The sequence below is a fragment of the Gossypium hirsutum genome, chromosome D04 (assembly GCF_007990345.1).
Source record: "Gossypium hirsutum isolate 1008001.06 chromosome D04, Gossypium_hirsutum_v2.1, whole genome shotgun sequence".
Classification (NCBI taxonomy): Eukaryota; Viridiplantae; Streptophyta; class Magnoliopsida; order Malvales; family Malvaceae; genus Gossypium; species Gossypium hirsutum.
Genome location: NC_053440.1, coordinates 32,136,966 through 32,163,285, shown reverse-complemented (window position 1 = coordinate 32,163,285; position 26,320 = coordinate 32,136,966). Strand labels below are relative to the sequence as shown.

Sequence of the window (26,320 nt, the reverse complement as noted above, 5' to 3'; positions counted from 1 at the left end):
GTAGCCTCCAGCTCCCGTTCTTTCTTTGCATGCATTACATGACTCCCAAGGAAACAACACAATGAGGGTTGTTGCTACTATTGGTAATGCTACTGTCATCATTCTAATTGATTCAGGAAGTATCCACAATTTTTTGGATACCAAATTGGTAAGGAAACTTGGTCTTCCAGTCGGGCATACAACCAGGTTGAAGGTTATTGTTGCTAATGGTGGTATTTTACACACCCTAAGACACTGTAGGGCAGTAACTGGACATCTAGAGGCAGTCATTTTAGCACCAACTTCAAGCTCTTACCTCTAAAAGGGTGTGATCTCTTTCTAGGGGTCCAATGGCTCGTCTCTAGGAGATATTTTCTGGAGCTTCTCCACTCTCACCATGCAGTTTACTTACCAAGGCCAACATTGTACATTGCAAGGCAGAGATTTAAATTGCGGTTGCGGTCGCGTTTTCGGTCGCATTGCGTTTATCGCGGTTGCGGACATAACGGATGCTATTGCGGTCATTGCGGGTATCGCGGTCGTGAATTTAAAAAAAAATTCACACAACTTATTGTAAAATATAATAGCGGTTTTCGCAGTAGCGGTTTCGGACAGTGCCGCTACCGCTATATAACGGCCGCTATTTCGGTAGAGGACCGCTATTTAAATCCCTGCTGCAAGGTATTTCACAAGGATCTATCCAAATTATGTTTGGATCTCAATCGAGCAAGTTATTCTCCTTCATTAGCCATGGTCCCTATACTTTGCTCTTAACTACTGGTGCTCAAGCTTCCTTGTTTACTGTTACCAATACCTTGGATATAGACTTACACAAATTGTTGGTTGGCTTTGATGATATTTTTCAAGTCCCTCAAGGGCTGTGCCCTCCTAGGATGCAGAACCACTACATTCCTCTTAAGGATGAAACTGCTATGGTCAAGGTTAGGCCCTACTGGTACTCCATACTCTAAATGAATGAAATGGAAAGAATGATTCAAGAGACGCTTCAGGCTAGAATAATTAGAAACAACTGCAGTTCCTTTGCCTCACCAATTGTCATAGTGAAAAAGAACGGTGGGAGCTGGTGTTTATGTGTAGACTACATGCAATTAAATCAACTTATAATCAAGGATAAGGGATAAGTTTCTTATCCTTGTGATTGAAGAGCTACTCGATGAGCTTGGTCAAGCAACCTTCTTCTCCAAGCTGTGATACGAGCTCGTTTCGGATGTAAAGACGAGTCGTAATCTTTCCCGATCGAAATTAGGTAGTGTCGGAATTGAATCAAATTCAAGTCTTGGTGTTTGAAGTTGGATGGCTTTAGGAACAAAGGAGTTTGATGGGTTGTTGTTTGCTGGGTAATTCGATGAAACAAGATCGAACCCTTATTATCAAATAAGGACCCGGGCTTAAGGTTTTCAAAGAAAGAAATGGAAATAGGATAAAAACCGAGACCCTCTATTTAGCAAAATAGGAACCTACGGTATGAAGAACGCCACACCAATGGGTGATAAGTTCGAACAAAGTCAGATTGACGCCACTCGTTGAAGATAAGTCAATTTGAGCTTTGGAGAATAAAGAGAGTGAATTTCTCACTAAAATTATATTTCATTCAGAAATTTGGCAAAAAGTCCTTTTACAAGAAATTCAAGAACTATTTATAGCTTAAGTGACTGGTAGCCGAATAGTCAAGTTCAATACTTAAAAACTAAGTAAACATTGAACTAATTTTGAGCTAAGATCCATGAATGGTCTTGAATCAATGTTCGGCTGAATATAGACCAAGGAAGAGCTTCAACGAACTTGGAAAATTGGCAGCAGCTACATTCGGCCAATAGAGTTTAATAAGGTCAATAATGAAGCAACTCTTGCTGAAAAATTACCATCATTAATTAGCAACTTGAACAGTCATTTGGAAGTGTGAATGGACGGTTTTGAATGACCATAAGGTGTGAACATCATGAACCGAATAGCCACAATGTACCCAGCAATGTGAAGGAAATAAATGGCAGCTTTGGAGAATGGAAAATCATCTCTTTTGGCCGAATGGTCACTTAGAGAACTTCAACAATCAGCACACCATCTTTAATATAGTCCATGCATGTATCATTTGGTGCATTGAACCCAACATGCATGCATCTTCACATCCATTGAATCTTCATGCATGAATCTGCCCAATGAATCTTCAAATTCGGCTGTACCTAAAAACACACATGAACTTAATTAATTTCAATCAAATTAAGCTGAACTAAGTAAATACATAATGTGAACATCCTAATTTAACATTGAAACAACTTAAATATTAATAAAGCATGACACAAATTCGGTTGAACAGATTTAAGACATGTAATAATTTAGACAAACTAAATGAAATCAAGACATCTTTAATGTAACTAAATTAAGACATATTAAACACTTATATTAAATAAAAACATATTAATAAGCTGTAATAAGACTTAATTAAATGCTTATTTAAATGGTTTAAAATCCAGCAGCAATTTAATTAGCTAGAACGAATTTCAACTTCAAAGAAGTTGAAAATATTCAGCTCGTCTTTAAGCTCTTTGCTTTCATTTTCCTCAATCCGTTCCACCAATGCTAAAATAGCAACTTTAAATCGTTTAGCTCTAGCTCGCGTTATTGGACCAATGGGCAGCTTAATAGCTTCTTGTTCGTTCTCCATTTGGTTCGTAGGCAAGCTCACATCATTCCCCTCCTCTTCAGAACGATTTGTCCTCAAATCGGAATCTGCATCAGACGGAGACAAATCAGAAACGTTAAAAGTCGCGCTAACATTATATTCACCAGGCAAGTCCAATTTATAAGAATTGTCATTAATTCGTTCAAGGACTTGAAACGGTCCATCCCCTCTCGGAAGTAGTTTAGATCGTCGTTGCATAGGAAATCTTTCCTTGCGCATATGCAACCACACCCAATCTCCCGGCTCGAACACAACTCGTTTACGACCTTTGTTAGCATGTTGTTCATAGTTCTTGGTCCTTGCCTCAATGTTTTCTCGAACTCGTTGGTGCAATTGCTTGACGAAATCAGCTTTACGCTTTCCATCTACATGCACAAATTGGTTAGAAGGCAATGGCATTAAATCAAATGGTGTTAACGGATTGAAACCATAAACGATTTCAAAAGGAGAAAATTTGGTAGCTAAGTGAATAGCTCGATTATACGCAAACTCCACATGTGGTAAACATTCTTCCCAAGCCTTCAAATTTTTCCGGATGATAGCTCGAAGCAATGTAGACAAAATCCGATTGACCACTTCGGTTTGACCGTCCGTTTGCGGATGGCAAGTGGTTGAAAACAGCAACTTCGTTCCAAGGCGCCCCCATAGTGTCCTCCAAAAATGGCTAAGAAACTTCGCGTCTCGGTCGGACACAATCGTCCTAGGCATGCCATGCAACCTGACCACTTCTTTGAAAAATAAATTAGCAATATTCACGGCATCATCAGTTTTATGACATGCTATAAAATGAGCCATTTTTGAGAACCTATCTACAACCACAAATATTGAATCTCGGCCATTTTTACTCCTCGGTAAACCTAGCACGAAATCCATTGAGATATCAGACCAAGGGGTTTCGGGAATAGGCAATGGCTTATACAAACCATGGGGCTTAATTCGTGACTTAGCCCGTTTGCATGCAATGCATCGATTACAAAACCGTTCGACATCTCGTCGCATCTTAGGCCAAAAGAAATGTTCGTTGAGCATGGCTAACGTCTTTGCAACTCCGAAGTGCCCCATTAATCCTCCACTATGAGATTCTTCGATCAACACTTCTCGTACGGAACCTTGGGGTATACAAAGCTTTCCTTCTCGGAACAAGTACCCATCATGTCGATAGTACTTCTCGTAAGCTCCCTTTGCGCATAACCTAAAGAATTCACTAAAGTCAGCATCGTTGACATATAAATCTTTAAGAAATACAAACCCCATTAACTTAGCATCCAAAATATTTAACAACGCATACCTTCGAGATAGTGCATCAGCCACTACGTTTTCCTTACCTTTTTTATATTTAATAACATATGGAAAAGATTCGAGAAATTCTACCCACTTAGCATGCCGCTTATTCAACTTGTGTTGACCCTTTAAGTACTTCAAGGATTCGTGATCGGTATGTATGACGAATTCTTTGGGCCAAAGATAGTGTTGCCACGTCTCTAAGGCTCGAATCAACGAATAGAGCTCCTTGTCATAAGTCGGATAGTTTAAGACGGCACCATTGAGTTTCTCGCTAAAATAGGCAATAGGCCGTCCATCTTGCATCAACACGGCTCCAATGCCTAAACCTGAGGCATCACATTCTAACTCGAAGGTTTTATCAAAATTAGGCAAAGCTAATAACGGTGCATGAGTTAGACAATCTTTAATTTTCAAAAAGGATTTTTCTTGTTCCTCTCCCCAAACGAAGTTGGAATTCTTACGAATAACTCCAGTCAAGGGTGCGGCTAAGGTGCTGAAGTTTGGCACGAATCGACGGTAAAAACTTGCTAATCCATGGAAACTTCGGACTTGGGAGACATTCGTCGGACGGGGCCATTCTTGGATCGCCTTGACCTTCTCTTGATCGACTTCAAGGCCCTCCGAACTAACAACGAAACCTAAAAACACAACCTTGTTAGTGCAAAATTCACATTTCTTTAAATTAGCATACAAAGTTTCTTTCCTCAATACTTCCAAAACAGCCTTCAAATGTAAAACATGATCATCTAAATTTTTACTATAAACTAATATATCATCGAAGTATACGACGCAAAATCTACCAATAAAAGGTCTTAGAACGTGATTCATAAGCCTCATGAACGTGCTTGGGGCGTTCGTTAAGCCAAATGGCATAACGAGCCATTCGTAAAGCCCATGCTTCGTTTTAAACGCAGTCTTCCATTCATCACCCTCACGCATCCGTATTTGGTGATAACCACTCTTAAGATCAATTTTTGAAAACAGACTTGCGCCACTTAGCTCGTCAAGCATATCATCCAATCGTGGTATAGGATGACGATACTTGATAGTTATCTTGTTTATAGCACGGCAGTCCACGCACATCCTCCACGTTCCATCCTTTTTCGGGACAAGCAAAACAGGCACGGCGCATGGACTAAGGCTTTCGCGCACATAGCCCTTTTCAAGGAGTTCATTTACTTGCTTTTGTAATTCTTTCGTCTCTTCAGGATTGCTCCGGTAAGCAGGTCGGTTTGGAATCGCGGCTCCCGGCACAAGATCTATTTGGTGTTCGATTCCACGAATAGGTGGTAACCCACTCGGGATTTCTTCCGGGAATACGTCTCGAAATTCCTGCAACACAGACAAAATAGAAGAGGGCAACTTATCATCAAATTCGTTAGTGCCAAGCAAGCTCTCATTGTACAAAAGAACCAATAATGGTTGTTTCAATAACATCGATTTTCGAACTTCTCTCTCTTTTACCAACAAATTCTTTTTTTCATTTTCATCACTCGTTTCTTTTTCTTTTGAATCACTCTCTCTTTTTTTATCACTCATCTTTTTGTTTTTCTTCTTTTCTTCACTCTTTTCTTTATTCTTTTCATTTTTTTTGCTCTCTCTCGATTTCTTTTGATTTTTCAATCGAACTCCTCATTTTGAGTTGATCTTCATACACTTGTTTCGGTGATAATGGAGCTAACATCACCATTCGTCCCATGTGTTTGAAAGAGTATCGGTTTGTATATCCGTCATGAATCGCTCGCTTGTCGAATTGCCAAGGCCGCCCCAAAAGAAGATGCCCCGCATGCATTGGTACGACGTCACACATAACTTCATCTTGATACTTCCCAATTGTAAACGAAATCAACACTTGCTTCGTTACCTTCAATTCTCCACCATCGTTAAGCCATTGGAGTTTATACGGATGGGGATGTTTAATGGTGGCCAATCCGAGTTTCTCCACCATCATTGAACTTGCCACATTTGTACAACTTCCCCATCAATTATAACGCAACAAATCTTACCTTGCACTTGACATCGCGTATGAAAAATGTTTTCGCGTTGTTGATCGTTTTCGGCACCTTGCAAAGTAAGGCTTCTCTTCACCACCAATATTTCTCCATTTTCGGCTTGTTCAACATCTTCTTCATCTTCGGTTTGTTCAATAGCCTCCTTCTCTTGTTCACTTTCAGATTCAATCTCGCCATCGTCTCGAACAAACATCACATTCCGATTTGGACATTGGCTCGCGATGTGGCCCCTTCCAAGGCATTTGAAACATTTTATGTCTCGAGATCGACTTGGTTGGGCTTCCATCTTTCCTTTACTCGTTTCGGCAATCGGTTTGTTGAACTTGGTGGCACCACTTACTTCTTTGTTTCGGCTTGGTATGTCACGTTTGTTGGTCCCTTGCCCCACCTAGGCATAGAAGAAGTGTTAGAGAAAGTTCGTGACGTACATTTTCTTTTTAGTTGTTTTTCGACCTTTATGGCCATATGGACCATATCAATAACCTCAACATAGTGGTGTAGTTCGACGATATTTGCGATATCTCGGTTAAGGCCGGCGAGAAATCGAGCCATGGTGGCTTCTCGATCTTCCTCCACATCGGCGCGGATCATGGCCACTTCCATTTCTTTGTAATAATCCTCCACGCTTCGTTGGCCTTGAGTTAAGCTTTGGAGCTTTTGATACAACTCCCGGTGATAGTAAGCAGGAATAAAACGCTTTCTCATTATTGCTTTCATTTCCGCCCATGTAGACACGGGACGTTCTCCATTGCGTCTTCGGCTCAACGTGAGTTGATCCCACCATATTATGGCATAGTCGGAGAATTCTATAGCAGCTAACTTCACCTTTTTGCTTTCCGAGTAATTGTGGCACTCGAAAACTAATTCCACCTTCTTCTCCCATTCAAGATAGGCCTCGGGATCCGATCTTCCTTGAAAAGCAGGAATCGCCATTTTAATATTCTTTAAATCATCATCGGGCCTCTCTCGATCTCTTTGTTCTCGTGCTCGATGACCTCGTCTCCTTGCACTTTGTCGTGAACCTCGATCACTTTCATCATCACTTTGTTCATATAGATCATTTGCATGTTGCCATGGACGTTCTCGCTCTCTTCTCGGAATAGGAGAGGTGTTCGCACGTTGGCTTTGTTCCTCCATTTGTTCCATTCGTTCATTGAGAGAATCGAATTGAGGTTGGAACAGACGAGAGATTTCTCGTACGATTGCTTGGACTTGGAGATCGGGCACTCCACCTCCGGGAACGTTTCTCCTCGGTTGAAGGTTTACTCCTCCACCAGCAGCATTCGAAGCTCCTCCACTTGTTGCTCGACGATCCGGACTCCTAGACATGTTTAAAATAAGAACAAAATATTTCCTCACCACAAAAACCTCACAAATTCGCTCACAAGAAAAAAATTCACTCCTCTCGTGTTTCACTCTATTTTCGGCTTTTATCTTGATGTACTCTCTTGCCTTTTACCTCTCAAATCCAACTCTCGATATTCTAAAAAGCTACCTTAGACTTATCCCACTTGTGGGTCGGCTTCAAAGGCTAAACAAAGGAAAATCGTATGGTTTAGGGTAGGCTCGAAAGAAAGAAAGGTTTAAAGATGTGGCGTATAAAATGAATTCACGAATTGAAAATTTTTTTTTTTAATAGTGTGAAATTTCACTCAAAGGGGTATAAAAGGGTGTATAATATGATTTCGGAAAAATTTTTGTTGAAGTGTTTCCAGACTTTTTTTTTTTTTTTACGGATATTTTACGTTCTTTTCGTACGCACCTAGACCGTATGCAATTTTTTTTTTGCAATTTTTTCCTTCTTTTTTTTTTTCGGATTTTTTTTTTCGAAACTTTTTTTAACTTTTTTTTTTCGAAGCTACGATTTACGTACCTAATTTAGCTAGCTCTGATACCAACTGATACGAGCTCGTTTCGGATGTAAAGACGAGTCGTAATCTTTCCCGATCGAAATTAGGTAGTGTCGGAATTGAATCAAATTCAAGTCTTGGTGTTTGAAGTTGGATGGCTTTAGGAACAAAGGAGTTTGATGGGTTGTTGTTTGCTGGGTAATTCGATGAAACAAGATCGAACCCTTATTATCAAATAAGGACCCGGGCTTAAGGTTTCAAAGAAAGAAATGGAAATAGGATAAAAACCGAGACCCTCTATTTAGCAAAATAGGAACCTACGGTATGAAGAACGCCACACCAATGGGTGATAAGTTCGAACAAAGTCAGATTGACGCCACTCGTTGAAGATAAGTCAATTTGAGCTTTGGAGAATAAAGAGAGTGAATTTCTCACTAAAATTATATTTCATTCAGAAATTTGGCAAAAAGTCCTTTTACAAGAAATTCAAGAACTATTTATAGCTTAAGTGACTGGTAGCCGAATAGTCAAGTTCAATACTTAAAAACTAAGTAAACATTGAACTAATTTTGAGCTAAGATCCATGAATGGTCTTGAATCAATGTTCGGCTGAATATAGACCAAGGAAGAGCTTCAACGAACTTGGAAAATTGGCAGCAGCTACATTCGGCCAATGGAGTTTAATAAGGTCAATAATGAAGCAACTCTTGCTGAAAAATTACCATCATTAATTAGCAACTTGAACAGTCATTTGGAAGTGTGAATGGACGGTTTTGAATGACCATAAGGTGTGAACATCATGAACCGAATAGCCACAATGTACCCAGCAATGTGAAGGAAATAAATGGCAGCTTTGGAGAATGGAAAATCATCTCTTTTGGCCGAATGGTCACTTAGAGAACTTCAACAATCAGCACACCATCTTTAATATAGTCCATGCATGTATCATTTGGTGCATTGAACCCAACATGCATGCATCTTCACATCCATTGAATCTTCATGCATGAATCTGCCCAATGAATCTTCAAATTCGGCTGTACCTAAAAACACACATGAACTTAATTAATTTCAATCAAATTAAGCTGAACTAAGTAAATACATAATGTGAACATCCTAATTTAACATTGAAACAACTTAAATATTAATAAAGCATGACACAAATTCGGTTGAACAGATTTAAGACATGTAATAATTTAGACAAACTAAATGAAATCAAGACATCTTTAATGTAACTAAATTAAGACATATTAAACACTTATATTAAATAAAAACATATTAATAAGCTGTAATAAGACTTAATTAAATGCTTATTTAAATGGTTTAAAATCCAGCAGCAATTTAATTAGCTAGAACGAATTTCAACTTCAAAGAAGTTGAAAATATTCAGCTCGTCTTTAAGCTCTTTGCTTTCATTTTCCTCAATCCGTTCCACCAATGCTAAAATAGCAACTTTAAATCGTTTAGCTCTAGCTCGCGTTATTGGACCAATGGGCAGCTTAATAGCTTCTTGTTCGTTCTCCATTTGGTTCGTAGGCAAGCTCACATCAAGCTGGACTTGAGATCTGGCTATCATCATATCAAAATGGAGCAGGACATACACAAAATTGCATTTAGGACGCATAAGGGCCATTACGAGTTTTCAGTCATGCCTTTTGGCCTCATCAATGCACCCTCGAGTTTTCAGTCTTTGATGAATGCAGTCTTCAAAACACTTATCAGAAAATCAGTACTTGTTTTTTTTGATGACATCCTAGTGTATTCAGTGGACTGATATGCTTATTTGGTCCATTTAAGGGAGGTCCTTCTGTTACTTTGAGAGCATCAGTTATTTGCCAAAAAAAGCAAATGTACTTTTTGGTGCCACTGAGATAGAATACCTGGGTCACATCGTTTCCAAAGGCTCAGTCTCTATGGATGCTATTAAGGTCGATAGTGTGTTGAACTGGCCAACACCAACTTCAATGAATGAATTGAGAGGTTTTTTTTTGGGTTTGTTTGGCTATACAGTTCATTTGACACTATAGGGCAATGGCTAAGCCATTGACTACACTATTGAAGAAGGAAGTCAAATGGGAATGGACCAACACACTATAGTTCCTTCAATGTCTTGGCATCCTTATTTGCATCCTAAATACTCTTGGGATGATAGGGGTTTAAGAAGAAAAAGGAAGATTGTTGTAGGAGACAGTGACACTCTAAGAAGAGACTTGTTTCAGTATTTTCGTGGGAGAGCTATTGGTGGCCACTCATGTGTAGAGACCACTAGATACAGAATGGTTGGACTTTTTTATTAGAAGGGACTTTCCAAGGATGTTGGACAGTGGGTGCGTGAATGTGTGATATGTCAACAGTGCAAGGTTGATAATTCCCTAATCCAGGCCTTCTACAGCCTTTACCAGTCCTTGCTCGAGCTTGGTCATCAGTCAACATGGACTTTATAGAAGGATTGCCAGCTTCAAGGGGCAAGAACACCATTCTTGTGGTTGTGGACCGTTTGACCAAGTATGCACATTTTCCTGGCCTTAACTCACCCCTTCACTGCATTGGTTGTTGCTCAGGAGTACCTTAACCAGGTCTATAGGCTTCATGGCTTTCTTGATTCGATAGTGTTTGATAGAAATCAAATTTTTACAAGCAAATTTTGGCAGGAGTTGTTTAAAAGGTTAGGCACTAACTTGCACATGTCAACTGCCTACCATCCAAAGACTGATGGGCAGACAGAGGTTCTAAACAGGTGCCTCGAGGGATGCCTCCGGTGCATGATCGACGAGAGGCCAAGTGATACGGGGTTGCGCGCGGACCAAGATCGAGTTGCCAAGTCACGGGAAACTCCTACGAAAATCCTAAACAATCAGATCCGAAACGAAACAGAAAAATTAAAAGATTAGAACTTTGAATTTCCAGATCTGAAATAAAATCCCCAAATCAGCAAAGAATCAAATTGAGAATAGAAATAAGTGTTAGGGTTCTTGAAACCCTCAAGGAGATTGTGATTCTGCCCAATTGAACACCAAGATAGTTTTCCCCAAATTTCGACAATCTAATTTCACCCAAAAAGAGTATGGAAAAACCCTAAAAATTGGGGATTTTTGGGCTGATTCCTTAAGATAGAAAAAGGCTGAAAACATAATAAGAACAGAAAATAGATTAGATAATGATTCAGCACAAGTAGAAATAAAGAAAGAATTGATAGTAAGAAATTAAAAGATAAGTCCTAAGAAGCCTTGAAATCTCGAAAGATCTCACAACTCCCTTCAAACGGCTCTAATCTCCCCTCCAAAGAATATCAATGGCAAGAAGAAGGTTGAAGATGGCTCCCACAATCACAAGATTGTTAAAACAATTTCTAAAGAAAACTCAAGAGAGAAATCTTGGAGAAAACTCAAAGAAAATTCTGCTCTCAACAAATCTAAAATTTTAATAATAATGATAAGTGTTTAACAAGGTGGACAGCCATGCCTTTAAATAGGCCTTATAACTAGTCCTAATCTAATTAGAAAACTAAAATAAAAAAAATTTCTAATTATTTTAATATGAAAATTTGGTCAAAGGTCATTTTATCTGGGACTCTTGGACTGAATATTGACATAAAAATTTAAACTAAGTAAATAAATAAATAAATAAATAAAAATAAAAATAAAATTTTACAACTTGGGCCACTTTGACAATTTGGCCTGATTTTCAACTAAGTATGGATGGATTTCTTGATTGGGCTGGGAATTTGCTTATTGGGCCTCGCCTTCAAGAATTTGGGCTTTTGTGACTCGTATCATTCCCCCTTCCTCAAAAAGATTCGTCTTCGAATCTGAAAAATCAAATGAACTCGACTTTCCTCTATCGAACGGGACTAATGGCAATTGAGTCCACTGAGAAGAATAGCCATGAGATAGTAAATAGCAACGGAAATAAGCTTGTAATCCAATCATAAGTATAATAGAACAGGTATAACGCATGTGAATGGACAGATTCAGATTACCATGCAAACAATCTAATTTACTCACCATTGTCTCGTCAAATATTTGAAACAAAGATGGACATGTTTTAAGGCATTCAGTCGTCTCACATTGTTCCCACAAACCATGAATAAATTGCGAGTAATAAATCAAATGGTAAACATAATCGTCACAAGTAGGTATTTGAAAAGATTCACATGGTTCACAGAGTTGCATAATCATACCATGCATTAATCGACGGTCTATAGATTCACTCACACATGCATTATCAAAAACAAGAATCTTTTTATCAACCATCAAAACAGATAGATCATCAATAAATAAAATAGGACAGTCAAGCACGTTTCGATCTAAGTGTTCATTAACACGATCTTTATCACTATCCGAGGAGTACAAAAGTGTTTCAAAGGTTTCAAGCATCTTACCTCGATAAGCAGAAGAATAAGGGTCGATTTTACCTTTTTCATTTAAAACAAACCTTCGCTCATCGGGGGCATAGTGTAGTCGAATCTTCGTTGTTGAGTTAACGTTTGTCAAATGGAACTCAAACTTCATGTACAACCACATAAACTGTTTAAGGCACGAATATAAATTGAAAACAAATTTGGAAAATTTCGTTACCTTATTCTCCAAAACAGATTTGGACAAATTCAAGGATTTTACACAAGGTAAATCAAGAGAATAACAAATCACGCTTCTTTTCGTAATGACTTTATCAACCACAATCGAAGAGTAACAATTAATCGGATCAAAATGAAGGGATCTTTTAAAAACTAAGTCACCAAAAGTTTTATCAATAATTTTCAAATCTGCACTGGACTCGGTTTCTAAAATTTCCTTACCTCGCTTACTTTCGGGATCATGTAGTGTGATTTCATCTTTGCTTAAGTTGATCGTATGAAAGCGTCTTTCATTTGAGAGGTATTGAAGTTGAAAGTTATCTTTCGATCTTTCGGGAACCTGAAAAGTAGCAACACAAGAAAAATTCATATCTTGGTTAGTGGAAACATTCCTCACTATCCTTTCCACGTCTTTTTCTTTTGTTTCTTTTTCTAATTCATTTTCTCTTCTTTCTTCAATTTCTTTTTCACTCTCAATCTCTTTTTGCTTTTTTTCATTCTCTTTTTCTTTTTCCTCACTTGTTTTAACAGAATTTTTCAGTTTGATTTGGTCCTCATAGACTTGTTCCAGAGTGAGCGGCACTAAGGTGAGTTTCTTTCCTTGATGCTTGAAAGAATACCTATTGGTACGACCATCGTGAGTGACTTTTCGATCCAGTTGCCACGGTTCTCCTAGCAACAAATGGCAGGCTTGAATAGGTATTACGTCGCACACAACTTCGTCTTGATACTTACCGATAGAAAAGGCGATGCGCACTTGTTGAGTGACCCTAAATTGGCCTTCGTTGTTAAGCCCTTGTAGTTGATAAGGTTGTGGATGCTTGGTAGTGGTTAAGCAAAGCTTTTCCACCATCGTCGTGCTGGCTATGTTCGAGCAACTTTCACCATCAATAATAACTCTACAAAGCTTACCTTGTACGTGACAGCGAGTATGAAAGAGATGTTCTCGTTGCTGCTCGCTCTTTGGTTTTGCCAAAGATGATTGTCCATGATCATGACAATCATCATCCATTCTAGGGACACGTTGAGGGTTGCACCTATGGGGCTGGTTATCCCTATCTTCCTTAATTGGATCTCGATATTGATGTTTTTGATTCACTCGTACCTCATTCAAAGTAGTATTCAATGCTTGAAGTGTAGCATTTATTTGTGTGATTGCAGCAGTATGTCTGTCTAACTGTTGTTGGACTTTCATAAGTGCATCATTATTATCACCTTTAGACATCTTCAAAACCTGTAAAAAATAAACACTCAACACTCAAAAATAAAAGTTAGCAAACCTCACCATTAATCACTAAAAAAGAAAAATCAAATTCTCAATGAGGTCGAATTCAATCTTGTGAGTTCTTTATCAGAGTTTATATCAACCAATTAGAGAGTGTGAACCAAACTACCAAAGAATCCTAATTTGCACTAGGATGCCAAAAACTGACGAGACACCAAGTGATTCGTGTTGCACCGAGGAAGGATTGTGCACACGTTTAAATCCTACTAACACAAGAAACAAGAAGGTGTTAGATATTTTAAAAGGATAATAAAAAGCAAACAAATGAAAACCTACAGCTAAGAATCAATAAAAATTGCTGAAAACAGAAAACCCGAAAAACTGTGGAGTAACTTGACAACTTCGTTCGAGGTGTTCCCGATCTCAAAAAATCACAAAATTAAATCTCGAATGTCCTTAAATATTTAATTTTTGATCTGGAAAGTTTGGGCACCAAACTCAACCCGCTGAATTTTTTTTAAATTTTTATTGGATTTCGTATTTTTTTCGATTTTTTGACTTTTTTGACTGATTTTTTTGCAGGAATAAATTTTTTATATTCAATCACAGTGCCACAAATATGTATGTAAAATTTCAGATCAATTTGACAACGTTTACCCACTCAAATAAAATTTTTTTGAAAGATTTTTCTGGGTAAAACTGCTGTTTTTGCTTTAAAATATTGAGATCAGTTTAGAAATCAACCAAGAACACCCAAAACGCCCAAAATCTGATACCAAATGATACGGGGTTGCGCGCGGATCAAGATCGAGTTGCCAAGTCACGGGAAACTCCTACGAAAACCCTAAACAATCAGATCCGAAACGAAACAGAAATTTAAAAGATTAGAACTTTGAATTTCCAGATCTGAAATAAAATTCCCAAATCAGCAAAGAATCAAATTGAGAATAGAAATAAGTGTTAGGGTTCTTGAAACCCTCAAGGAGATTGTGATTCTGCCCAATTGAACACTAAGATAGTTTTCCCCAAATTTCGACAATCTAATTTCACCCAAAAAGAGTATGGAAAGACCCTAGAAATTGGGGATTTTTGGGTTGATTCCTTAAGATAGAAAAAGGCTGAAAACACAATAAGAACAGAAAATAGATTAGATAATGATTCAGCACAAGTAGAAATAAAGAAAGAATTGACAGTAAGAAATTAAAAGATAAGTCCTAAGAAGCCTTGAAATCTCGAAAGATCTCACAACTCCCTTCAAACGGCTCTAATCTCCCCTCCAAAGAATATCAATGGCAAGAAGAAGGTTGAAGATGGCTCCCACAATCACAAGATTGTTAAAACAATTTCTAAAGAAAACTCAAGAGAGAAATCTTGGAGAAAACTCAAAGAAAATTCTGCTCTCAACAAATCTGAAATTTTAATAATAATGATAAGTGTTTAACAAGGTGGACAGCCATGCCTTTAAATAGGCCTTATAACTAGTCCTAATCTAATTAGAAAACTAAAATAAAAAAACTCTTAATTATTTTAATATGGAAATTTGGTCAAAGGTCATTTTATCTGGGACTCTTGGACTGAATATTGACATAAAAATTTAAACTAAGTAAATAAATAAATAAATAAAAATAAAAATAAAACTTTACAACTTGGGCCACTTTGACAATTTGGCCTGATTTTCAACTAAGTATGGATGGATTTCTTGATTGGGCTGGGAATTTGCTTATTGGGCCTTGCCTTCAAGAATTTGGGCTTTTGTGACTCGTATCACCAAGTGACTGGTTGTTATGGCTACCATTGGCAAAGTGGTGGTACAACACCCATCACACTGCCATCCAATGCAACCCTTATGAGGCACTATATGGTCAGGAACCTCTTCACCAGTTGCCTTACTTAGCTGGATCTTCACCTGTGGAAACTGTGGATAGAAGTTTAAAACATTGAGAGGAAGCCAAACAATTGCTTAAGTTCCACCTTAAAAGAGCACAAGGAAGAATGAAACAGATAGTCGATCGAAAAAGGAGTGACCGGGAATTTCAAGAAGGGGACTTGGTGTATCTGAAATTGCAGTCCTATCGACAACACTACTCCATGAGATGAGTCATGAACCAGAAGCTCTCACCATTGTATTTTGGTCCCTACATAGTGGAAGCACGAATTGGGGAAGTGGCCTATCGGTTAAAGCTGCCAACTGACTCCAGAATCCACTTGACCTTCCATGTATCTCAGTTAAAAAAACATGTGGGGAAGGCTCCGAGCCAAATTAGTCTGCCACCAGTTGACACTGATGGAGCTCTGTCCAAAGAGCCATTGAAAGAACTACAACAGAGGATGGTTCGTAGAGGAGACCGTGCAATCATTGAGGTTTTAGATGAGTGAGCCAATACCTTCCCTGAGGACTCAACTTGGCAGGTGCTCCACGACTTACAACAAATATGGCCCCATTTCAATACTTGAGGAGGATCTTTCAAGGAAGGCAGTTTTATGGCTTGAAAATGCTTTTGTTATTTTTTGTTTTCTTTTGCCTTTCATGACCGTTGGTGCTGCGCACCGTTTTGGTTAGTAGACTTTAAGTGAAACGGTGCAGTTTGCTTGTGTTATAGAGTAGCTAGAAACGCTGTGTTTTGGGCAGCATAGTTAGTTAATTGAAACGGTGATGTTTGAGGGAAGGTTACAGCTGTCAATAACAGCTAGTGGCAACCAACCCCTTGGCCATTATGCACTCCTATTTCTAGTGGGAAGGGTGTAAAGGGACAGTTATGGAATGATTGTGATTTTTTCTCTGTTTCTCCTTTCAACTCTTTGCTTCTTTCTTCTTTTGTCTCTGTCAAATTTCTCATTCACTAAGTATCACGTATCAGAAAACAACAGTAAATAAGAGAATTAGAGCTGAGCAAATGAATTAGAAAGAAGATGGAACTCTAGAAAACTTAGGGTTATAGAAAACCTCTAGTTTTTCTATTAATTCAAAGAAAATAATCAAATTAATAATAAGGGCTGTAAAACCCCTATAGACCATTTCTTCTTGCAAGTAAAGTTACTAGGCTTTCTTGTAAATAAAGTTTTATTCCTAGCCCTAGCTTTAAACCCTAAAGATAACTAATAACCCTAGCCGTCTACAATATATTAATGCTTTAAAATAAATATTATAAGATAAAACTATAACAATAAAATATTATAATATAAATTAAAGCTCCTACGTCAATGTGAAAATGGGAGCAACTTGAGCTTTTTTTGAGGATAGGAAGTGCAGTTTCAGACTGATTTTCTTTCATCTTATGCCAATCAGGAATTTGTAATTAGTTCTACTTGCTTGTGGTGATGGTTTTGATAATATGATTACTAAAAAGGAAGCTGAAGACCTGATATAGATTGCATAATAACATCATGCGTATTTCAGTTAATTAACATGGATGCCTTGTGAGGAAAGAACAAATGATGATGAGATCTGCACGCAGTCAGATGAAACTTGAAAGTTCTTTAATTCGTCTTCTTTTCTCTTTTTTGTTTGCAGGGCTACTAAAATTTTGACTGAGATGAGAAGTACATTTGGCCCAAATGACTGTCAATTACTTTGCATTAATTTTTCTCAAGATGGGCAGACTCGCCATAAAGATACCCCTTGGTCTACTTTTGTAAATTACTTGACTTTGAAGGATTATTATCTTTCAGTTACATACTTGTTCATAGGGAAATGTTTGGGAATCTTATGTTGGTTCAAGGTACCAACAAAAGCATTTGATAATGTCAGTCTAATGCTTTAGTTTATGTACTTTTGTGTCAGAGATCTGATGCTTTAGCTACTGAACATCTTGGTCGCTTCCTCAAACTAGATGACCTTAATGAAGTAAGATTTTCAGCAACTTTATATGATATCCTTGGATAACTCTGTTTGTACTTCTACTTATGGTTGCATAATCTGGGAACAGATTAAGAATCTCATGCAAGAATTATCATCTAAACACATCATTCCTTACATGGAACAAAAGATACGTTTGTTGAACCAACAGGTATTTTAATTCCCAAAATGTCTTCTTATCTGTTGCTTATTGTTTTATGTTTTAATGTTTGTTTCTTATTGTCTTTTTTGTGTTCTTATTCCTCTTGTCATGTTTCATATTAAAATTAGGTTTCTTCTACAAGGAAAGGTTTTAGGAACCAATTTAAAAACTTATGGTGGAGGAAGGGGAAGGAAGATGCATTGGACACCACAAATGGTCCTGTGTAAGTGTGCTGCTCATTCATTGAAATTCAAGTTTGTTTCTTGTTTCTTGAGTTACCGTAATTTAGTTTTATTTTTTCTGTTCATAGGTATACCTTTAGCTCAATTGAATCTCAGATTAGAGTTTTGGGTGACTATGCATTCATGTTACGAGACTATGAGCTTGCCGTCTCCAGCTATCGCCTAATTTCCACTGATTACAAGCTTGATAAAGCCTGGAAGCGCTATGCTGGTGTGCAGGTTGCTTCAAATGTTATTGATTTGTTTATATTGTAAATATACCATTTTCTTTTGCTCTTTATGTTCATGCTCCGCTTTAAGTTGATTTTTGTGTTTCATGCAAATGATTTTTATCTTCCTAATAGAAAGTTTGGATTCCTTTTCATTCTCATCGGCATAGGTGTCGCAAAAACTTTCTACCAGTATGTTTGGGTTTACTTCTTGGGTTATTGTGTGTCTATTTTCAAACTTAATATGTTTTGTTCATTTCTTCAGGAGATGATCGGGCTTACATACTTCATGCTTGATCAATCACGAAAAGAAGCAGAGTACTGCATGGAAAATGCATTTAATACCTATTTAGTATGTATAGTTCTTGGCTCCTTTCCTGTTTCCTTGTAACTTTTAGGCTTTATTATGAATATGGTTTGTTGGAATTCTTTTAGCGACCTTAATTTTCTTCATCACTATCCATATTATGGAACCCATTTTTAATCTGAAGTGATTTGATTATTGATGTCATGAAGATGACTTATGGTATTGGGGATGTTTTGGGGATTTTTCTTTTGCTACAATGAACTAAGTCTTATACTGGTTTGTGTAAGTAGTTAGTAATAGTGTGGTGACCACTGGGAGTTGTTGATATCAAACAAACTTTTATGTAGAGCAAATTCCAATGAGTGTTAACATCCCCGGTTGTGATTTTGCATTTTCTTTTTCAAATCATGCAGAAGCTTGGGTCTGCTGTTCAACAAAATGCTACGAGATGTGGTCTTTGGTGGATAGAGATGCTGAAGACAAGAAATCAGATTAAAGAAGCTGCCACTGTTTATTTCCGCATTTGTGGTGAGGTAATGTTCCATTTCCTGGGAATTGCTTTGGGTGAGTGCATATTATCTGTAACTCACAACTTTTAATTTTATTTTTATTTTCATCCCGTAGGATCTTTTACATTCAGCTGTGATGCTCGAGCAAGCTTCTTTTTGCTACTTGTTATCAAAACCACCAATGCTGCATAAATATGGGTTTCATCTTGTTCTCTCTGGTGATCATTATAAAAAATGTGATCAGGTATCCAAATCCGGAAGTACTGGGATAATATATCAACTTCTCCATCTTCTAATATTTTACAATGATATCTTTTTCAGATTAAACATGCGATACGCACATATAGGAATGCTGTTTCTGTTTACAGAGGAACCACATGGAACCTTATTAAAGATCGTGTTCATTTCCACATTGGACAGTAAGCTACATAGACAGTGCATCTGGGTCCTATATAAATTTAATGGTTTCGTATTTTTATTGTGGAATATTGCTAATAAAACTTGCTTGATATAGGTGGTATGCTTCTCTTGGCATGTATGATGTTGCAGTCACTCATATGCTGGAGATCTTGGCCAGCAGTCATCAATCAAAGACATCACAGGAGCTATTTCTGAGAGATTTTCTTCATATTGTTCAGGTGATCAGTAATGCTAGCTTGATTTCCTTTGTGTTTGGTAGACTGGGGAAAGCAAAAATAAAATAGGTGTTTCTTGGGTCGTAGAGAATCTATCCTTTATTTTAAAAAGTGGGATTGTCTAATTAGTTTTGTCACATGTAAGTTTAACTGGGTTTATCTAATTGCATTTTTCTCGGATGATATAGAAAACTGGAAAAACGTTTGAGGTGTTGAAACTTCAGTTACCTGTTATCAACATTTCCTCACTTAAGGTCATTTTTGAAGATCATCGAACTTATGCATCTCCAGCGGCTGTAAGTTGAATTATTATTTGTTGTTACCCGGAAATTTGTATTTTTTTTTTGTTCAATTTTCTTGAAGATGCCTCCTTCTAGATCTCAATTTCCCCACTTTGTTTCTGTGTCACTGTTAATTGATGGATTGTGCATGCATGCAAAAGCACTCATATAATTTTTAAATGTAGTGATCTTGCTGATGTTGGAATATGGATCATGCTGGTGATGGATTGCTGAAGCATTGCTTGTTGGAGGCACATGATTTTTAGTTTAGTTTTTGTTCATGATTGTGATTTTTGTGCATGGAATTACTGAATTCTATTTATAAACATAACTACATTTATTTTCCTGTGATCTGTTTGTATGCTTAATGAATATGTTTCAGAAAATGGTTTAGATGATTTCTGCATGATGCCATTGTTGTTTCTTTATTTCTTTCTTAGGCAAGCATCAAAGAAGGTGTATGGCGTTCACTGGAGGAGGATATGATCCCATCATTGTTTGCCAAGTCCAACTGGCTGGATGTGCAATCAAAGCTTATTCCGAGAAAATATAAAGAATCAAATATTTGTGTGGCAGGAGGTATGAAGGTGTTACCACATTACATAATGCCAATAATTGTTTTCTGGGTCAAAAAGATTTTCTGTCCAGCTTAGAGTTTTGTCAAGACAGACTTAAGAAGGTTTTTTAGCTGGTGACTGGTTCACATTCAGCTAATTTTTACTTTTGAGCAACAAAGCATTACATAGATTTTAGTCAGTGGGACCAGCTTTCTCTTTTATTGTTTCCGAACTACCTGAATGGACCAAAGCTTGAACCAAAATAAAGCCTAGTACCAAGTGCTGCAATAATTTGTCCCGAAGTTCCATATTGCCTATTGCCTTGAGAAATTTTATTGTACAACTATGTCATGTCTGTCTACTGGCGATTAACAAAATATCATCACGCTCTTTGCTGCTATTGTCGACAGAGTTTTAGCCTACTTGTTTCCCTAATTTCATCTTCTTTTTGCTATGACAGACATCTAGATGGAGTTCCTTTGGGGGATCTAATTCTTTTATTTTTTATTTTATTCCCAATTGGATACTTTCTAGAACATGAGGCAACCACCCCAAATCCATCCCTAATACTTCAATGTTCTTTCTAGCAATACAAGTTTGCCCATGGAAGACTCTGATTTGCTGACTGTATTTCAATCATTAAAATGTATGTTAGTCTTAATGTGTATAGCTAAAACTTTTCCTTTTCACTTTAAGTGACTTTTTTGAAAATACATGTCAAAAGTTTCCTGTAATATTAAAGGTGAATGAAGCTTGAGTGTATTTTCTTTTTATCAATTTCAACTGGAAGAACACAATTTTGCTGAACTTTCGAAGAGTTTCTTGGGACAACTGGGATCACAAATTGGCAGTCTAAAGCTCTTAGACTTGTTAGGCATAAATGGGAGAGATTCTTAAAATGAAAGGAGACAAAAATGCATGCTTTGCATTATTCTTGGAGGGACATGATGGGTGAAGTTTGTTAACACGGGGAAATATTTTGCTCTTGGTTGCACTAATTTTTTGTTCTTTCAGTTCTATTAGTTCATAGAAATAATTATGCCACAGGATTAACTGGATGCAGCCTAGGTAGCGTAGTTTATTGTGATTGGGAAGGGAGAATGACTACCAATTTTAAATTTCTTGCTGTCACACAAACATATAGGATGACTTTTTTTTGGGGGTTACTTTATAAAGTTTACAATGTTATCCTGCTCAGTTTACTATAGAATATTCACCTGTCAAAGCCTACATATTCAGTTACTCATGAAAACGATATGTTTTTATGAGATTGGTGGCTGGCCTCCTTTTGATCTTTGGAGTATGAAAGGACATCTTGATTTTAAAAGTAGAATGCTTGAAAATAATTAATTTGTTCTAGGCAAATCAGCTTGTAGATTTTTTTCTGGCAATGATGCAATTGGTAGTGACTGAGCATTTTTGAGGATTCATTGTTCAATTAGATGTCCTGCACTAATCCTTTCCTAGCCTAACTAGAAAGCTTTCACATTCCTGCGAAGGAATTGAGATTCAACTTCAACTCAATTGAATCTCAAACTTTAACCATTAGAAATGTAAAATAATCAGTTAATGATATGATAAGGAGGTGTACTTTATTGTTATATTGATTTTTTTATTATTTTCTTCATCTGCTTGCAGAAGCAATAATAGTGGATATTGAATTTAAAAACCCTCTGCAAATCCCTATTTCCATCTTAAATGTTTCATTGATATGCGAGCTTTCTGCAAATCCTGAAGAATTGAACTCTGGCAAGTTGTCAAAATCTATTACATTTTACTTTGGCTATTGTTCCTTTCTTCAGTTTATTTATAATTTGACTAAAATTCACTTATTAACATTTTAATTATAATGCAGAGGCAAATAGTTCAAACGTCGAGCCCCAGAATGATGAATACAAAACATCAACTTCCACTGGGTATGTGTGGCTGCTATCTACATATATGTACAATGCATATAGATATATTTGTTTGTATGTATTGATGTGTGTTTATGTATTTACAATAATTCTTTCTTTTGGGAGGTTCCTATATCATTGTCGTACTGTGTACAACTTCTAATGGTGTTTGTATAACGACTGCAGGGATATTAATTCATCTTTGGTTTTATCGGAGGTTGACTTTTCACTAGAAGGGGGTGAAACAATCTTGGTACGTATTTTACAGGAATACTTTAATAAATTATTTATATATAAGTGTTGGTGTGAATTGTTATCTGCTACTAAATTGTAATTGTGAAGATTTCTAAAAGCTCAATTTGGTTTTATGGTTTTTATAGACTTATCGGCTCTTATGTATGCAAGTGAAATCATGTGGAAAAATAGTTATTCACACGATTGATGTTCTTATTGACGGAGTATAAATAACTAAAGTATATCTTTTCATTATATGCAATAATTTTCTGAACTTTTATATGCTATATCGTATTTTTCAGGTGCAACTAACCGTTACACCAAGAGTAGAAGGCATTCTGACAATTGTTGGTGTTAAATGGAAATTGTCAAGTTCAGTAGTAGGCTTGCATAATTTTGAGTCTAACTCTGTGAACAAAAGAATTGCCAAGGGAAGAAGGAAACCCAAGCATTCGCCCAGCGCTGACTTGAAGTTTATAGTGATTAAGGTGCATGTGTCCCCTATGAACCTGCTTTTTGCAGTCTTCATCAATATCTTTCTGTTGTGCAACTGCATCTTACTTGTGCTGTTTACAATGAATGTCTAGAGTCTACCCAGGCTTCAGGGTTTTATTCCTTCTTTACCAGAAAAAACATATGCGGGAGACTTGCGACATCTTGTGTTGGAGTTAAATAACCAATCAAAGTTTCCTGTCAAGGTCTGGTGTTCTTTACACATTTTAGTGTTGTAATCTTTATTCTTTACCATATTGCTGCTGACTGAGTTAGTATCAACCAATTTCATTCCATTTTTTAAAATTCAATATGCATCTTGATCTTGTATTTGGTTTAGGTTTTCCTAGATTAATTAAAGATAGCATAGACATCATGTTGATAAAGGTAGGTATGACCATGGTCAATGGCTGAACCACGGACTGATATTATGTGATTATCTACTATATTCATTTATAGAACCGTCAAAATATTTTAAGACTAGCTATCAAATGCTTTTTCTGGTAATAATTTGTCATTCTTACTTTCTAAAGATTGGTATATCCATGTAATTTATGTTGCTTAAACTTTACAAATAAATTTATGCATGGATAAAAATTTGTTTGTCATTGTCTTTACCAGGTTTCGTTAAAAAACATGTCTTAGGCTTTGTTTAGCAAGGATTTTCAAAAGCAGTTTTGGGAAAAAGCTTTTTTGAGCCATAAGTAAATGCTAAACAAATAGCTTTTGAATCCAAATACAAAAGCTGTAATTTCTAGCTTTTGCGTTTGAAAAAAGTACTTTTAGAGTCGTATGATGTTTTTAAACCTCATTTATAATCTAATATATTTTATATTGGGTATGCAATTATTTCCCTTAGATAAAAAAAAAAAAGGTATACAATTATTTCCTATTGAAATTTATTTCAAATATATAACTTATACATTTGAATTTTTAATGATTATATTTTAATATTTGAAAATATAATTTATATATTCAAATCAAAATTTACAAAAAATTAATATTAATTGCTTAAAAATATTTAAAAATTATATTTCATATATCACCATATTAATAATGAGTTATTATAAATTATTTTATTATATTTTTATTGAAATATCATAATATTAATGAATTTAAATATTATTTTAGTGCATATTTTTTTATTTTAAGACATCAAGTCTAAAATAGACATTTTATTTCTCAAAAACGCTTTTTGACAGCAATACTGAACGCTTAAATCAAACTTTTCGAAAGCAATGTTAACTATCTCTTAGATAGGTTTGGGACTTTAATTGGTACAGCCTCAAGTGAAGCCCAAGCTTGGCATGGATCAGTTGCTAATGGTGTACCCTTATATATATGCTTTCATGATTGTGCTGTGTGTCTTTTATATAATTGATTAATAAATATTTATTCGTTCTATAATGCGGGTTATGACGATATTTTGATAGAATCTAAAGATGAAGATCAGCAACCCGAGATTTCTAAATGCTGGGAATCAGAGTTATTTAAATGTAGAATTTTCTGCTTGCTTAGAAAAGAAGTTGAATGTTGAGCAAAGCGTTGGGCATGCTAATGCTAAGAAAATGTTGCAGAATGTGTTCCATTTTCCTGAGGTCTGTTTGGAATGTTTCCCTGTGCATATATCATCAAGTTGTTAGCACCTCATCCTTTTTCATTCATAAAATCTATATTGTCTATGCTTCAGGACATATCAGTGCAGGAGGAAACATCATTATCTTGGCCTCTTTGGTTTCATGCTGCTGTTCCTGGCAATATTTCTTTGTACATTACTGTATATTATGAAATGGAAAATGTATCAAGCATTATGAAATTCCGCACTCTACGTATGCATTATAATTTGCAGGTATGTTCTTGAATAGGAAAAGGTTGAGGTATCTTAGTTTGAATTTTGCCCTTACATTTGCTATATATGTAGTAACTTAAACTATAAATTGTTTCTAAATGAGATCTAGCTTTGTCTGTGAATTTTATTTGTTAAGTAAGAAATGGATAAAGGTACAATCAACATTTAATGTATTTATGTTAGAACACAATATGGTTTATACATAAAAGCTAAGATGAAAATGAAATTGATTGGGGGAGCAATATTTTGCTGTAAATTAATAGAAAATATCCTTTAAAGTTTAGTTAAAATGCTGATACTGAGCTCAAATCTCCCACTTCTTGTTATCAAAATAAATTCTAAGTACTTTAACTAGGGTTGAAAGTAGGATGTTAAAATGCCAATATATGTCCTCTGATGGTAGTCAGGAAAAATCTCCTTAGAAAACTATTTATATTTACCAATTATGTTTGAAGCAATTCTTCCATTCTTGTGTTTTCTAAGTATCTGTTTACTTGCATCACATTTGGTTCTTTTTCCTTTTTCTTTTCTATTTTAACTTTTTTATTAAAGAAACCTTTATTATTTCGAATGGTCTTATGGCAATACTTTGTTGATCGTATGTGTTTTTGCCTCTATGCATGAATTGCTACCTCGCCAATTTTAATATATTCTGTTCATCTTTGTTAGGTTTTACCATCGTTGGATGTATCATTTGAACTTAGTCCTTGTCCATCAAGATTGGAAGAGTTCCTCTTGCGTATGGATGTTGTCAACAAGACCAGTTCTGAATGTTTCCAGATTCATCAATTGTCTTCTGTTGGGCAGCAGTGGGATGTCTCATTGCTCCAACCTGTTGATAGCATTTTACCGTCTCAATCCTTATTTGCTGGTCAAGTATTGTCATGCTTCTTCATGCTTAAGGTTGGTACAACCATAGAAGAACTTGCACCTTGGATTATTCATCTGGTAAAATATTTTGTGTAATTTTCTACTGGAAGCAAAACTATTGTGTCTTCTGTTAATTACGATAAAAGTTATACTGTTAGTGGGATAATTCCTTGTGCTAGATACTATTGGGCAACTTCTATCTTTTTATATTGGGCTTCGGCCAGGGGTTTGGAGAGCGTTTGATCAAACACCTTCCTGTTGGTTCTGTGGGACAAAATAGTAGTTTAAATCGTGATGTACTTCTGAATCTAAGATGGCAAGAGCCATTGGTAAAAACCTTACAGACGGTAAAAACATCTGGCAAGTGTTAGATTGGGGTCTTGGTTGTGATCCAGATTGGAATAGCATGATCTCCAACCTCGTACATTATGCTTAAGTTGCAATTCTACATATTCTATTAATCTTATTCTATTAATCTTATCATCTTTTATTGCTAGGTAGCATGCTATATTGGCTGCATATTAGCTTGTTGGATTTGTTTGTTGTGAATTATTGTATTGCCAAATAATATTTATTTATTTATTTTTCAGCTTAACTGGTTGACTTTAAATTGTAATC

At 36.3% G+C, this 26,320-nt stretch overlaps 1 protein-coding gene across 2 annotated transcripts in view; it reads left to right on the top strand.

Annotated features, from left to right (window-relative positions):
- Positions 1–26,320, top strand: part of LOC107899407 (trafficking protein particle complex subunit 8) — a 33,458-nt gene that overhangs the window by 5,693 nt on the left and 1,445 nt on the right. For both annotated transcript variants that reach the window (XM_016825111.2, XM_016825112.2), the window contains 20 exons: positions 17,136–17,256; positions 17,406–17,468; positions 17,551–17,631; positions 17,751–17,845; positions 17,933–18,083; positions 18,339–18,425; positions 18,794–18,913; positions 19,005–19,133; positions 19,211–19,308; positions 19,404–19,527; positions 19,713–19,820; positions 20,246–20,384; positions 22,001–22,111; positions 22,218–22,278; positions 22,444–22,510; positions 22,794–22,979; positions 23,079–23,189; positions 24,417–24,581; positions 24,674–24,832; positions 25,502–25,735. In XM_016825111.2, the coding sequence (XP_016680600.1) occupies positions 17,136–17,256; positions 17,406–17,468; positions 17,551–17,631; positions 17,751–17,845; positions 17,933–18,083; positions 18,339–18,425; positions 18,794–18,913; positions 19,005–19,133; positions 19,211–19,308; positions 19,404–19,527; positions 19,713–19,820; positions 20,246–20,384; positions 22,001–22,111; positions 22,218–22,278; positions 22,444–22,510; positions 22,794–22,979; positions 23,079–23,189; positions 24,417–24,581; positions 24,674–24,832; positions 25,502–25,735 (2,410 nt within the window). The remainder of the gene's footprint in view (positions 1–17,135; positions 17,257–17,405; positions 17,469–17,550; positions 17,632–17,750; positions 17,846–17,932; positions 18,084–18,338; positions 18,426–18,793; positions 18,914–19,004; positions 19,134–19,210; positions 19,309–19,403; positions 19,528–19,712; positions 19,821–20,245; positions 20,385–22,000; positions 22,112–22,217; positions 22,279–22,443; positions 22,511–22,793; positions 22,980–23,078; positions 23,190–24,416; positions 24,582–24,673; positions 24,833–25,501; positions 25,736–26,320) is intronic.